The sequence below is a fragment of the Lycorma delicatula genome, chromosome 3 (assembly GCF_047948215.1).
Source record: "Lycorma delicatula isolate Av1 chromosome 3, ASM4794821v1, whole genome shotgun sequence".
NCBI lineage: Eukaryota > Metazoa > Arthropoda > Insecta > Hemiptera > Fulgoridae > Lycorma > Lycorma delicatula.
Genome location: NC_134457.1, coordinates 134,739,759 through 134,756,084, shown reverse-complemented (window position 1 = coordinate 134,756,084; position 16,326 = coordinate 134,739,759). Strand labels below are relative to the sequence as shown.

At 27.6% G+C, this 16,326-nt stretch overlaps 1 protein-coding gene across 1 annotated transcript in view; it reads left to right on the top strand.

Moving 5' to 3' along the window:
* LOC142320982 (putative G-protein coupled receptor CG31760) overlaps positions 1-16,326 on the top strand; it is a 904,980-nt gene that overhangs the window by 658,055 nt on the left and 230,599 nt on the right. The window contains exon 3 of the mRNA XM_075358981.1: positions 13,485-13,608. Within this exon, the coding sequence (XP_075215096.1) occupies positions 13,485-13,608 (124 nt within the window). The remainder of the gene's footprint in view (positions 1-13,484; positions 13,609-16,326) is intronic.

Sequence of the window (16,326 nt, the reverse complement as noted above, 5' to 3'; positions counted from 1 at the left end):
TAAAGTTTTATTTGAATGTTTTTTCTAGAAAAAAATTTTAGTACTGTAATAATTCAACCCATAAAAAACTTTCTTAGATGGTTTTATATTAGAAATTAAATAATGCTAATAAATTCAGGTTTAATATTACACATTTACCGGTAAGAAAGATATTCGAAAAATATAAAATATATATTAAAAAATAAAGTAGGTTAAATTGATTTAAAAGTGTTTTGTTACAAAGACAATTTTCACATATTTTTTATGTATTTTCTAACACTGAATCCAAATATAATATCAAAATTTGTCCCAAGAACTTAAGTATTTTTATAACTGGCTAAGTGAGAAGCTTACTATGCATTTTCCTGTTCTCAAGGAACATATTATACATTTTACAGATTTAAGGACCACTCAACAGACAGTTATTTTTATATCACAGTAGTCAAAGGCATCACAAGTAAATGTAAGAAATCTGTTGTACATTCTATTTTTTTTGGTATAAGTCCACACAGTGAAGTCTTCCACACCTGATCAAATTTTGCCAAAATCATGGTATTTAGAAGAAATTGTTGGTAATGAAGAAAGCTGTGGTGGTTTAGAAAGTAATGAGAAAGAAGAGGATTCAGATTTCTAAGATTAGAGCTCTGATACTCATAAAATTACTGAAGCAGAACTGCATAATCTAGTTCTCAATCTTAATTTGTTTAAAATCCAGTGTTTGAATGAATCTAAAAATGATACACGAGTATTATTTCAAAATACTATTGAATGATTCTTGAACAAAAAGAAGGGTGAGAACTACTTAAAACGGGTAATTGAACTTCTTGAAAATTATAAAAAAAGACCTGGGATGCGATGTTGCTCTAAAAATAAATATGTTGCATTCACATTTTAACTTTTTTCGACCTAAGTGATAAGCATGGTAAACGCTTTCACCAGAATATATCAATGATGAAAAAACGTTTCCACGAAAAATGGAGTCCAAATATGCTTGTAAATTACTGCAGGAGGCTGAAAAGGGATATTCCAGAGGTTGAATACAGGAGAAACTAAAAGTAGATGATGTTAGGTAAAATAATATTATACTATAGGCTATATAATTCCTTAAAACGTATCAGGTTTTCTTTAAATCCGTGTTACTAAAAAATTCGCCCTCCATTTAATTTTACTTTACAGATTTGAATTCAATGCAAAAAATACTATTAAAAAAAAAATATATATATATATATATATATATATATATATATAGAGAGAGAGAGAGAGAAAAATAAAATACAATTATTGAATGCATATAAGACAAATTTTTTTTTTCTAGACCAGCGTTATTATTATTAAATTAAAATGGAAGGCCATTTCTATAGTGACTAGCGGCAATAATTAATTCATTGTTTCGAGATAGAAACGGAGTTGTATACATTAATTTTTTCCATTATGCTATATAATTCAGCCTTGTGTGTGTTTATGAAATATGCAAGAGGCATCAATTAAGGTACCTTTCAATTTAGTGCATTTATATTCACATTTGCCTATCCCTGTGTGAACAGAATACAGATAGATGCTGGATTGATTAGGTGTTATGTTGTAATATAATTCGACTCTGCAAGAATGCAGTGAGAGATCACTTCTCTCTCTTCTTTAGAAGAGCTGACATCTGATGATCATTTTTGGAGGAATTTTCATGTACATGTACATAAGTAATTCATAACTTACATTGAAGTAAATAAGTTATTGTGTTACAATAATCCAATATAATTTACTATTTGTCATAGTTGGAAAATGCTAAGATGGGGATATCTCATATTAATTTACTCCAATCTCGGAGTGACTGAACAATAAGTTAATGTAACTTATTGTGTACATAAATACTTTTCAACATAATTATTGGATAATCTAATAAAAACAGATTGAGCAATATCTTTCTTGCAAAAGAAAAGACATAATTTAAGATTTTTTTTTATGTGATAAAATACTAGATTTTAAACACCAAAACTAAGTTTTTAGATCTTAATACTATCACAGAATTTCATTGCTCAAATTAAACAATTTTCAAATAGTTTGGTATACTTTGAAATTCAAAGTGAACATTCTTTAAAATAATAGTCCGCTGAAAAGGTTCGGTGTACACCTTATTTTATCAAAATAAACAATTTTATTGATTTGTTTTCCACGCTGATAATTGTGTTACTGGTAAATATAATATGATTTCGAATAAAACAAACTGGAAAAAACATAGATTTACAGTAAAAATGAATGTCCTTGACATTACTAGTTTATTACGCTAATTCAAGTCTGATTATATAAGAGTGTGTTTCATAATTCCTACTGAAAATAAGAATTCAAGAAAATATTCAGGTAAAACCCAGTTAAAATTTTAAGAGAATATTTTATGGTAAAGAAATATGGTCGAACATCAAACCTTATACTCGATAAAGGAAACAATTCAATCGTAGTTTCTATTGTTACCCTACTTACCGAATTATTAAATACGAAAGTTGTTTGATTTAAAAAATTGTAAATTATTTTAATGGATCGTAGAAATTTTATTTAGATAAATGTGATTTTATTTTTATTGTAAACCCCAGGTTTAACGAAAATAAATAATAGATTTCCCTCTATGAATCATGAGACCTTGTCAATAGTGAGGGGCTGGAGTGGTAAGTGATACAGAGTAGCTGGACCGAAGGTGCAAACATATCGGAGAGGTATCTGTTGAGAGCCAGACTAAGGAATGATTTCTGAAAGAAGACATATCATCACTCATTCTTCTGAGTACTGCGCAGCTGAAAGCAATGGAAAACTAAAGCTGTTTTTTTCCAAGAAAATGTAGCTGTCTGCATTTTCATGTAAAAAGGATAGAGGCGCCTTCCTTGGTAAAATATTCCTGAGGTAAACTAGTCCCCCGTTCGGATATCCGGATAGGGACTACTAAGGAAGGGATTACCAGAAAATTAAAAAAATAACATTCTACGATTTGGAGTGTGGAATGTTAGAAGTCTTATAAAAGGTTGGTTGGTTAGAAAACTTAAAGAGGAAAATGGATAAATTAAATGTAGATGTAGCAGGAATTAGTGCGGTGAGGTGGGAAGAGGAAAACGACTTTTGTCAGGTGATTTTAGAATAATTAACTCAGCTTCAAATAAAAGGCAGGCAGGAGTAGGTTGCGTAATGAACAAGAAGATAGGGAAGAGAGTATAGTATTTCAAAATGCATAGCGATAGACTCATTGTAATAAAGACAAAATTACATAAATTTTGTCTTTATTGCTGATTCATCATCAGCAAGTTCCGCTGATGATGAAGAGGTAGAGTGTGTGTATGAAGAAATTGACGAAGCAGTTAAACACATAAAAGGGGTTGAAAATTTAATAATAGTTGGAGATTGGAATACAAACACTGGAAAACACAAGGAAGGAAATATTGTGGGTGAATAAAGCTGGGCAAAAGAATGAAAGATGGGACCGACTTATTGAGTTTTGCACAAAGTATAATTCATTAATTTCCAACGCCCACTTTAAAAATCATAAAGAAGAATATATACATGGAAAAAGCCGGGCGATAGTGCAAGTATCTGATAGATTATATCATTGTTAAACAAAGATTTAGAAATCAACTCGTCGAGTGCAAAACTTAAAAGCTTAATTAGCTATTGTTAAATTAAATACTCAATGACTTAAATTAAATTCTCAAATGTGAAATCTTACACATGTTAAGATTTTTTTTTGTGGATACCATAAACATAAAACGAACTAGTGATGTGATCGAAAAACATTCCCGGTTGTATTTAATTACATCATGATTTATTTACTTATTTACTGCTTAAAAAGGATAATATAAAATCCCACGTATAGCCCTATTTACATTCCATACAAGCAGTAATTAACAAAAATAATTAAAAACAAAAATATATTTTAAAGATCATTCCATATTTAAACCAAACTGAGTATTTAGTCGTGGTATTACAAATAAAAACGTTGAAAATAAAATTACATTGAAACCCACGAAATTTTAATAATAATAATTAAAAAAAGGAAAACAAATATTGGAAAAATAAAAGTGAAGAGAAAAAAATAAGTAAAGAAAGAATAACAGTTAAATGATTTATATAATTTACTCAGTAACTATTATAAAACGTAGACACAGCAATAAAAAAATAAAATCTTCTTTAAAAGAAAAGGAGTCTATTTGCTCGTCCAAATTTTATAAAACTTTAATAACACCAATGATGTAAATAAAGGTTTTTCTTTCCAATAATAATAATAATAATAATATCTTAACGTTAATTAGCTTTTTATTATAATCTTATTTAAACGATATTTTTTTCTTTATCCTGTATTTCTGCTTGCATAATTATTAATGTCAGTTTTAGTAAACATATAACCTTTTTGTTAAAAAGATTTACTATGACAAAACTGTCTGCAGATAATATCCTTAAAAATCTGATGTGGACACCCCATGACTTCCTTGTACGCCTACTAAATTACATATATGCATTCTTTAAAATGAAAAGTACATAAAATTTTATTTCATTAATAACTTCTGATATTTTTTCAGGTTTCTTTTTTTTATTTTTATTATTTATCGTAATTTTTTTTTTACAATAGGAGGTTAATAATTATTAATAAATCAATATATTTAAATTAAAAATAAAAAGTTAAAAAAAGAAGGAGATGAAGTCTGATTCGAACCGATGTGTCTTCCCTTCTAAGATCCAAGTACTTCATTAATTAAAATTTTAATTGACTATAACTCTGAAACCGATGAAAATAAGTACCACTTATGATATATCGTTGAAAAGCTCTCAATGAGGACTTATTACTACAGTTAAGGACTTATTACCACAGAAAAAGTTTAAAATTCAATTTCTTTTTGGTTTTGGGCTTTTTGAACAATTTTAGTATAGTAGATTGCAATCAAAAAGGGAGGTGCACAACTAGATCTTATAACAGTCCTAAATCAAAGATTTCAACATCCTACTGCTGATCGTTTTTGAGTTATGCGAGATACATACGTACATACAGACGTCACGCCGAAACTAGTTAAAATTGATTCAGGGATGGTCGAATGGATACTTCCGTTGAAATCTGAAAACCGAAATTTTTCGCGATCACAATACTTTCTTTACTTCGTACAAGAAAGTAAAAAGGAGTTACTTAGATGACATCAATATAAACCGTATTTTTCAAACCGCCAGTTTTTTCGATATCGTAATAATCGCTAACTATATTAATATTTAATTTAGTGAAACTTAAAACAAATTATTAAAATATTTAATTCGTTACATCTCACAGAAGGTCAGAAAAATCTAAAATATATCCTAATAGTTGTACAAATACTTACTTTAAAAAAGTTTTTTATTTGATAATAAACAGGTTAAACATTCAACTTATTATTAGGCAATTATTATTTAGACAGAAAGAATTATGAAAACCCAATTAGGAATAAGATTACAAGCACTGATAAAGTGTTAAAAATATTATAGGTTAATTATTTTTAGTAATATATAATGAATTAAATCGGTAAAGAAATGTTTAAAAATAAAAAAAAAGAATTATAAGAAAGATATCCAGGGAGGTTATAAAAAAACAGTGAGAAAAGAAGAAAAGTGGACAGTATATGAATCAGTAGCAAGAGTTGGAGAAAAAAAGTAAAACATAAAGTAGCTGCTAAAATATATCAAGTTTTTATCTATTTTGTGAAATAAAATTGCTTTGCTAACTGTCAAACACACCTACCTAATCGACAAAAAGCGTACAGTATAATGAAAAAATGAGTTATGCTTCTTTTCATCGAAAAAAGTTAAGTACAATTACAACATCATATAATCAATTCCCGTTTGAAATGAATTTATAGTGCATGATATTTATTTTTTTTATCACCTATTCTAAAAAGTTCTGATTACAATGAAGCCATAAAATAGCAAAAACCAATAGAATGCACGTTACATGTAATAACGTGACCAATCGTTTTAAAGATTATTTATAAAAGAAAGAGAAATCTTTTTGTTCTTTTTATTCGCTAATCACTTAACTTTATAATGAATATTTATTTTAACAAAATTTATTTCCAAAACATGAAAGGGATATTCTATTTTCTTTTTTTTTATTATGGATTTCATACCTGTACAAAACCTGCAATTTATTTTTAAATCTATTTCCTAATAACCTATTTCATGTAATTTTTCATGCTTTGATAATATTTTTATATATGTTATTTTGGAAAATATTTTTAAAACGCTAAGAATTTTTATACGTAGGAAATACGTGAAATCTTACGAGGATGTAAATGTGTATGGAGTACCTTTGTAGAAAATATTACGTCAAAAAACTTGAAACTAAATGAATAATACAGAGTGAAAAAAGGTTGATGTAATTACTTGAAGAAATGAATTCAGTTTCTACATAGTTGTCTAAAGCACCGCTCAAAGAAATGTTTCTAATCTAAATAACATGAGTATGTAATTTGAAAAGACCGTACTCGTACCTGCTCCATAAATTCTAATAGCTGACAAAGTAAATAAGGTTCAACATAATTTTTCATAAAAGAAAATTTAGATTGTAAAAGTGAAGAACGAATGCGTGATTAAGATAAAGAGTAAAGAGTGACAGGATGAAGTTTAGTTGGTAATATAGACAGTGAGTGAAAATAAAATAACACGCTAAGATTGATTGCTTTTTATCGGTGTTACGTTGTAAAGCTAAAGTATATAAAAATCTCTAACGTAAAATTTTAATTAGCAAAAACATCCCGATTTTAATTATTCTCTTAAAATAATAATTTTCTTTCAACGCTGTTTTTGAACTTGAAATTCACTTTCGTAAAACAGGTTTTATAATTACATATCCAATTTTTTGGATAGCTTGTGGCTATAATTTAAAGAATCTTACATTTTTAACAGGATATTCTCTGTTAAGCCAAGCAAACTACTACATTACTTTAAACTCCAAAAATGTAATTAAAAATACAAATTAATCTGAAAATTTATTAGAAAGATTATAAAATTCTTCAGCAATGACATTTTGTTTATCCATTGTACTTTATTAATCGTTTTACACATTTTAACTCGAAATAAATTTGAATCTGTCGTAGATAAAAATTTATCTTTCGATTTGAATTAATCTAACTGAATTTTCTAGCCTCCGTGGCGTGAGTGGTAGCGTCTCGGCCTTTCAACCGGGATTTTCACACATGCTACAAATCATTCATCTCATCCTCTGAAGCAATATCTAACGGTAGTCCCGAAGGTAAAAAAAAAAAATGTAATGAAATTTCAGGAAAAAGACTCCAAGCTTCGAAATTCAACCGATGAGTTCGAATACTATGAAACTTTTGATATCTTTTTCAAATATAAGTAAAAAGGTTTCTAAAATTGAAAAAAGTGTAAAAATCTTTTATTCTCAAATTCAAAAATATTATTTCATAAAATATATTCAAGATTTTTGAAAAATTAATATCTTAAAATTTTAATATTCAAAATTATCGAAAAAATTCATTCAGGGGTTTTTTGAACATGATTTAACAATAATACCGTTAAAAATTAAAAATCAAATATTGCCGATAAAAGAAATCAAAAATTATATATCTATTGAAACAAATTACAAATTAAAAACATTATTACGGTTTTTCAGGTAGCTGGATTAGAATTTGATATGGAAGATTAAAATTGGATAACTAATATAGCCGACAATACTTTAAAAATTATTATAATTTATTATTATTTTATAAAAAATTCCAGATTTTGTGGTTAATACTTTCTTTTTTTTGTCATAACTTATTTTAACAAAAATTAATTGATAAAGGATACAGAGATATTTTACAGGTCTGATTTACTGAGAAGAGTATTAGTTTGAAGTAGCAATATTGAAAGTTTTTAAGTTTTGTTAATAAATGTTAGTGGATCTAAAGTATCTGGAAGTTCAAGGAAACTTTAATTCTCTGAAGTATTTGAATCTTGTACGGATCCCTGCCAAAAGCAAAGCCTTTTTTTAACTAGAACCATATGAACATTCCGCAATTCGAATTTTTAAATAATGAGAAGGGCGTGGAGTATCAAAGAGAGCTAATCATTTTTACACTATCAAACTTCTTACGTATGTCCCAAAGACGAACAGGTTGTAAAAAAACAACAAAATATTTCAATTTGGTCACATATGAATACTTACGGCGATTTTTTATGTTTTATTTATTGAATAAGAGCTTTGATTGTATATTTTATTTCTTAAATAAATCTAACGATTAATTAATCAAGAAAAATTTTTATCACTTTAATTCTTTTTTTTACGGTGGATGAGATGAATGTTGTTTCGTTTGAAAAATATCAAATCTGATTGGGACTTGAATCCTACCGAATGAAAGCCAAAGATGTTACCTCTCTCACTGAAGTTGGCGTACTTAAATGTTATTGTAATGAAGACCAAAAAAGGGTAAATATGGAGGAGATAGACGTGGGATAAAAATGACCACCACATTCTTACACAATCAGAAATAAGTAAGCTTTAAATTGTGAAATATCTTTTCAAAGAGGTTTAATCTCTACTATACTATTATAGTTCAACTCTTTTAATACTATTATTACAGATCTAGCCTATTAAGTAAAGACAATGGTGTTTGTACGTTGTTATAGTATTTATAATTACTGACAGTTTAAATTCAGATTCTTAAAAGGAAAAGGATTAAAATATGAAGTAATAAAAATTTTTTTATTCAATTTAATGGAATATTTCTATTTAAGGAGGTCTACAACCTCTGGAAGATTAATGTGTACATCAAATATTTATTAACTTAAGTGCAATAAAATTATCCGAATACATTCTACTTCGTTATTGAACATCAACTACATAACTGAGTGATAGGTTGTCAGTGAATTGAAAGGTTGAGAGAATGGTTGTCGGAATTATATTGATGAAAATATCAAGATTTTATAAAATATAAAATTATTATTATTTTTACTTAGTATTATTTTTACTTTCATATCGTTGTGATTAATACTTTTCTAGTAATATATTTGCCAACACAGATATCAGTTAAAATAATTTAATTTTATCAAAATGTAGCGGATGTTAAAGTATAAGAAATTTAAAATGTCTGATGAAAGTAAAGATGTCTCCTCTTCCTTACAATTGAAATATTGTGTAGCAAAGGATTAATACAGCAGTTTTTGGAGCACAGCGACTAGTATAGCTTTAGAATAATTTTTTCATCTAAATTTTATTTTCCACAGCCGAACCTCCTACAATTTCGCACTGATACCTTAAAAAATATCGTCTTACACTGCAAATTTTTCATCTATACTTTCTTACGTAATATTCGTGAGTTCCGGGTTACGTAGGTAGAATCACAGCTTGTTTTTACACAAAGTTATTAATACTAGAAGCAGAATTGTCAATAAGATTTTTCCGAGGCCTATAACACTTTAAAGTTACATTTACAGTAAGTGAGTAAATGTTTTGCAAAGAATTTGCTCTACTCTAAAGAATATTCAACGTCTCCTTATCGAAATTTTATGAAAACACATGAAATTTTCATTATTGGAGAGTACAGAAGCAGTTACAGAAATCTTTACTCGCAACGCTGATGTGATGGCATACTCAATTTGTATTCTAGATTAAGTTCAACTATTTGATATGCGTAAGTCCAGTAAGCAGTGCTACATGTGATTCTACAACAAAGTATACGCAAACCTAAATATGTATGAAAATGCAAGAACTGAAGGGTAGAATCGATTCACTATAAAAAAATAATTCAAAGAATTGCCAGGGGTATAATTTATACCCTCATTTTCCTTATGGTTATTGATTCCGTTTCAAAATATCCTGTAATAAAAACTCCTATTGAAATAGAACTTGCCAATACCAATACCAATACATTAAAACAAGTTCCGATTAGGGCACTTTGAGTTTAATAGAGAATCATAAGAGTGGAAAAAGAGGTAGACGATGCAGTATTTTATTTGGTACCCATTCGTTATATGGTGCTTCCGCTAATATTCCCTTTAATTATTGGGTAAAATTTGTTCTCTTCTTCAGAGAATAGTCTCCGTTAATGGTTAAAACAGTTGAACATTTATCATTTTAATTTTTACCGATATAGCAATGAAAATCGAATAACGTTTAAATTGTTTTTCAGTACATGAATTCAATTACTTCTGACACCAAACGAATTGAGTCTTCCATATACAAGCCGTATAATAACTGATACGTTAATTCCATTGCTTTCCGTCGAAATTAAATTTTCTAAATTATCTTAAAATACCATGTTTATTTGCTAAAAAGTACTTTTTTAAAAAAAAAAAGCAGTGTTTTTACATGAATGTAATTAATTCATAATAGTACCCAAAATAAAATATAAATAGAAAATATAGTTATACTAAGCAGAACAACATTCTATATTTAAGTCTGTTAATAAAATTATAAAGCGATCAATAATATATAAAACTTGTTAAGTATAAATGTAAGATCTCAGAGCTGCACACTCTCTGCAGGAATTTTAGAGAAGGTTTTAAGCTGGAAGCTGAATGTACATAAGTGGGAATTGTTTATTTTTCCCCTTTTACCTAAGCCGATACATTTAAACTAAACCATTTTCCTCTCTGTAACAAGACATGACTGTAGGTATACTGATGAAATCAATTCGAGATGGAATTTCTTTTAACATATTCTTTTTTAATGGTCGTAAAATTAAAAAATTGTTTAATTATTTACTCGGTAAATATTATTTTCGAAGATTATTTGTTAATTATATATTACAATGAATAATCACAAAAGAAGATGACCTACTGATAATTATATACTGATAATTTAGAGAGCATTTAGTCTAAATTCATATTACTTTTCGCTATAAACAAAAATGTTTTCAATAAAGATTCAAGTTTACATCTATAACGCACAGTAATAAAAGTAATGGTGTAAAAATATCTTTTATCGACCAAAACTGGGGCTAAAAATCTTGGATAATTTCTACCCGTTCTAGTATCTTAGTGATGGAAATCTATACCTGATCTTTTCAAATTAATATGTACGTAGACATACATAAAGTAATTCTGACGCGAAAAAGATCGATGTAGGCTAGGCTAATTTGTTTTTTTCTAACCATCAATGCTAAGTTTTAGTTAAATTTTGCCTTAGTTAATATACTAATTTTACTTAGGATTAAAATGGAACGGAATAAACTGCTGATACAATTACCTCTAGGCAAGTTATGGGTATCTGGTAAGAAAAATGATAGTAATCCAGCTTCCAATAATTTTCCCATCAGTATCAGTACAATTACAACCCAGTATTAATATCACAGCTTGCTGTTTGTAAGAAATACTTGTAATTTTCGTTTTCTCTTAACAAAATATTAAAATTCTTGCTGATTCAAGGGCTAGTCCGTGGAGAATTAGCCATAAAACAGATTCAGCTAGCATATTTCAGGTTTCAAAAATTAATTTATCACCACGCCCAACAAAATTGAACCTCCTCCATATTAAGGTGAATAATCTATCACATCTGAGCTTGGCTGGAGAATAATCTATTATGCTACCTGAATAACATGATTTTTGAATAACTTATCACATTCCTCTATAAATAAAAATCCCTATGATTAAAAGGATCAATTTTCTATTGCTCAGTAAAGGCGTCACAATTTTTTTTCTATCTAGCGCTATAGTTTGTCGTCCTCATCATGATGTCTGTCTGTATTTATTTCGTTTGAAGACGTTCCTCACTATCGTTGTTCATTTCTTCAGCCGTTCACATGTATCTATCCGTACGTTCCTTGTTCTATCCCTCATTTAACGTTTTCATTTCATTATCAGCCAAATTAACTTAAATAACATCGTTTAATTTATATTTTTTTGATTTATTTATAAAATTTTTCATAAATTTTTATCGAGAATAATAAGCTTCATTTTAGTGTTCTAGTAATGAGTATCGTATTTATAATATATATATATATATATATAGATTAGTTTACATTTTCTACGTATTCCAATCTAACGACGCTATCAAAATATACAGCATTTATTAGAAAGTGTAAGCTCATTTTATAATTATTTTAAAAGGTTTTATACAGCATCTAACACAATAATCTTGTTTAGGCACTTTAAAAATCGATTTAGAAACATACAGTAACCATCCGACATGAAAATATGAAAATTACCTTTCGGTAAAGAGGTGATGATTCTTTCAAAACTGACATAATATTTTGATCTTAAAGTCCATAGAAACTGCCTCAATTCACTTTATCTTTCATTGACGGTGCTCTTTGTGTGTCGCTGCAGAAAATATACGTGCATATGTGCTTGTCGAAAGCTGGAATCCACGAATGGTGCCTTCCCAGATAACATATATTACCAGTGTTAGGTTGATTTTTATTAGAGGAAATATATTCTCAACTTACGAATGGAACAGTAGTGAACTTAATAAATCATCGCATATAATTATTGACTGAAACCTTTTCATAAGACAAATATTTTTTGAAGTAATTGAAAACTGAATACGCTACAGATAAAGTAGTTGAAAATTGGGGAGAATGTAAAAGAAGCAACTGTCAGTGAAACAGCATTTACGCAACGAAAATGTGCATATTTACATTTAAATTTAGTGTTCCGGCTTGTTTTTCGGTAATCTGATCATAAGATTTTAGTCAAAGTACCGAATCGCTCATAACTGCTGGGAAAAATACTGGAGGAAATAGAAAAACGTATGCATATTGCGCTGTATTTCAGTTTGTTTCTGGTATATCTCATGCCGGAAAAATCAAAATATTTTCATCAATTAAACTATAATCACTGTTTAATTCTGTGAATCCTGGTAAAAAATCAATACTGGAAGACTGTAGGGATCTTTGAAATTGTAAAATAAAATTCAACGTGGAATTGCAAAGCACCGCTTAAGGAAGTTATTTGTAAAATTTATATTGAGTTCCATTGTAGAAATAATTTGACTTTCAAAATATTGAAGTGATCCCAAAACTTTCAAAATATTTTGTATCTCCTACATATAATAACACCTAACTTCTTCTTTTTTTTTTAAATACATTTTATTTATCCATCGAGCTTATAGTAGAAAAAAAACTTTTGGCAAGCGTAGTACTTCAACTTAATCTGTAATTCTTTAATAAATTTAATACATAAATTAAGTTTAAACATAAAATTTACGAGAAATTAAGCTTTATGTTTGATTTTTTCGAATATTTAATAGGTAGATAATTTTGTAAACATAAATTTGTAATCACATTAACTTTTTTCGTACCACATTTAAACATTAAAATTAATATTACAGAATTCATTGAAAATGATAATTAAAATATACGCTTTTTATAAATTTTAATGAATTTTCATTTATTCAAAATTCAATGGCATTGTGTTTTAATTTGAAATGAATTAATTAATTCCCTGAATTTTACTATTATTAATTAATCGTATATCAATATTATAATATTTTACCATTATTTAATACTATATAATATTAAATTATTTTAGATTAAACTGAGTTATAATGATCATAATGTATGAAATTTTCATAGGGGTACGAGTGGGATAGACATAGACCTGAGGCGAGTTGACATCGATCAGTGTCCTCTTCCAACAGGCAGTACTCAGCTCAATATATTTGCCGCTTCAGACAAATGCAAAAAAAGGACCACTTTCGTAAGTACATACTTAAGAGCAATTACTACAATACCCTAAAAAATTATTACATAAATATACTCTCAGCAATCTAGTATGTTTATGCTCATTATTCCTTCCTTAGGTGTTCTTTTTTTAATTTTAATTTTAGTACAAATATTAACAGAATTTAGTGTTTATAAGACAGATTTTTATGTTTTTATGTACGTTATTAATTTATGATAGAATTTCATAAAAAGATATTATTATTATTATTATTAATAAATTTAGAGAAAGTTTCATACAAGAGTACTTAACACATTTGAATGATGGTTCACAAATATACAGATTGTGTAGTTTACACATTTTAGAAAAAAAATTAGAAAACTTTTCGTTCCATACCTGCCAGTTTACTCTCAGAATTTGTAATATTTATCACACATTCATAAAACCATGCTAGGTTAATTTGGTAACTGATTAATGCTCTTTCCGAATAATAAACACAAAAGTGGAAAATAACACAAAAATTTATGTTATTTCTGTAATTTTATTTAAGCCGTGTCAAAATAACTCAATTTCAGTTATAAAAAACGCTCATTATATTAAATTTATTTAATTTTATATCAATGCAATAAACCAAGCCACAGGGCTGATCTAGTAGTGAACACATCATCGCAAATCAGCTGATTTAGAAGTCGAGAGTTCTAAAGTTCAAATCCTAGTAAAGGTAGTAGTACTTTTATACAGATTTGAATACTAAATCGTGGGTACCGGTGTTCTTTGGTGGTTGGGTTTCAAATAACCACACTTCTCAGAAGTGGTTGATCTGAGGCGGTACAAGACTACCCTTCATTCACATGCACATATATCATTCTCTGAAGTAATACTTTGATGGTTCCGGTCTCCAAAAAAAAAAAGACTGAAAAAGAGACTATAATTCTAGGAACTTAAATTAAGGGAAAAATTTAGTGGTTTTACATGAAATCTAACCTGAAAAATTGGAAAAAAGTAGGTCCCATAACTTTTTTTTGTATTTTGGAAAAATATGGGGTAAAAAACGATAGATTTGGGTGGAAAGAATCCTATTTTATGTTTAAAATTAACTAACCTTGCTAAATGGATAATAAACAGTAAATTTACCCTTTAATTTTGGTCACAAGAATTACAATCTGACATAATATTACTGCAGGCGCAGAGATCAGGGCGAAATCTTTTACCAGTCGATACTCGCTAACAAAGTGTTTCCGAATCTATGTTCATATGAACTTTATTCTTCTTTATTTTTACCAGTAGATCACGTCCTGAAAGTTTGTTACATTCTTCGTGAATTATTCTATGTATGATTACATTAGCTACTAATTACTTCCAAATGTATTTTATCAATACAAAATACATTTTTAATGTTAAATTTTTTTTTTTATCGTGTATCTGTTATAAATTAACTTTATTTTAGGAATTTAGATTTTTTTTTTTTTTTTTTTAGTTCGTTCAAACCTGTTTATACAAGCAAAATATAGACTCACTAAATCTAATCCAGGAATTAATTTACAAACTATGCCTAAAATTTATTAGTCCTGAGTTATACGTACTTAAATGGTAGTCTTATTAAGAAAATTTTCCAAATTTCATTTGTTATAAAAGCAATAAAATTGGATAACAAAATAAAATAAAGCTAATAAATTATATAATATATAATAATATATATAATATTTATTTGTTAAAAATGCTTCTTTGTTTTATAAAAAATAATGTTTCATAATGAATGATAAACAAGATTAAATAAATGAATTATTCAATGCCGTAGTATGCAGCTCTAGGATGGATTACAATTGTCAAGCTAAAACGGTTGAACTGCACTGGTTTTAGATATCTGTAACGAGACATGGTACCAATTATTGTTTCATTATTATATTCTACACTTCCTCACGTTTCTATAAAAGGTATAACAGAAACACTAGTCTTAATAAACAATTGTAGTATCTCATCGTTTTAAGAAAGCATACATTTTCTTAACAACTGTGAGATTTTCCTAGTACAACATACTTAAAAATACATACGGATTTAGTTAGTATCATAACAATTTAGTTTAATATTATTACTTAATAAGCTTCTGGCTTTTTATTTCCATTTTATTTTAATATTCATTTTACTAAGAGTACCTAATTATGATATTATACTGTTAATTAGCCTAGCAAAAAAAAAAAAATAATAATAATATCCGATTTAGCTTCAACAAAATTAAACGTCTGTTTACCAGTTTTATTTACTTACCTACAACCAAGTAATCGATGTTGATAATATGAAACTTTAATAACACGGGTCCTTTTCTTTCTTGATCTTGATAAATGTACAGATAAAAGAATGTTACTAATCAATTAATTTTGTATTAATGGGAATAAAAATTTTTCATGCTAGTAGATTGAAAGGGCCTAAAGACAAATATAAAAAAAAATGGTAAGGGATTTAATGCATGAAATCGATTGCTTCATTTTCATTAAACATGTTTACATTTAGTGCAGTTAATTAATGTTTTGTCACACCATTGAAATGAACTTAAATACATATTTTAATTTGGTAGTAATTTTGTCACTGAATAATAAAACACATTATAAAAAAATATAACTACATTAAAAATATTAATTAAAAAATCGAAGTAATAATTTTGCATTAAAATTTGCAAATACCTATCCTATGCTTACTTGGGTGGAGTGGTTTCACTTAGTTTCTTCTCTAAGGTAAATATTTTGTTAACATTATGCT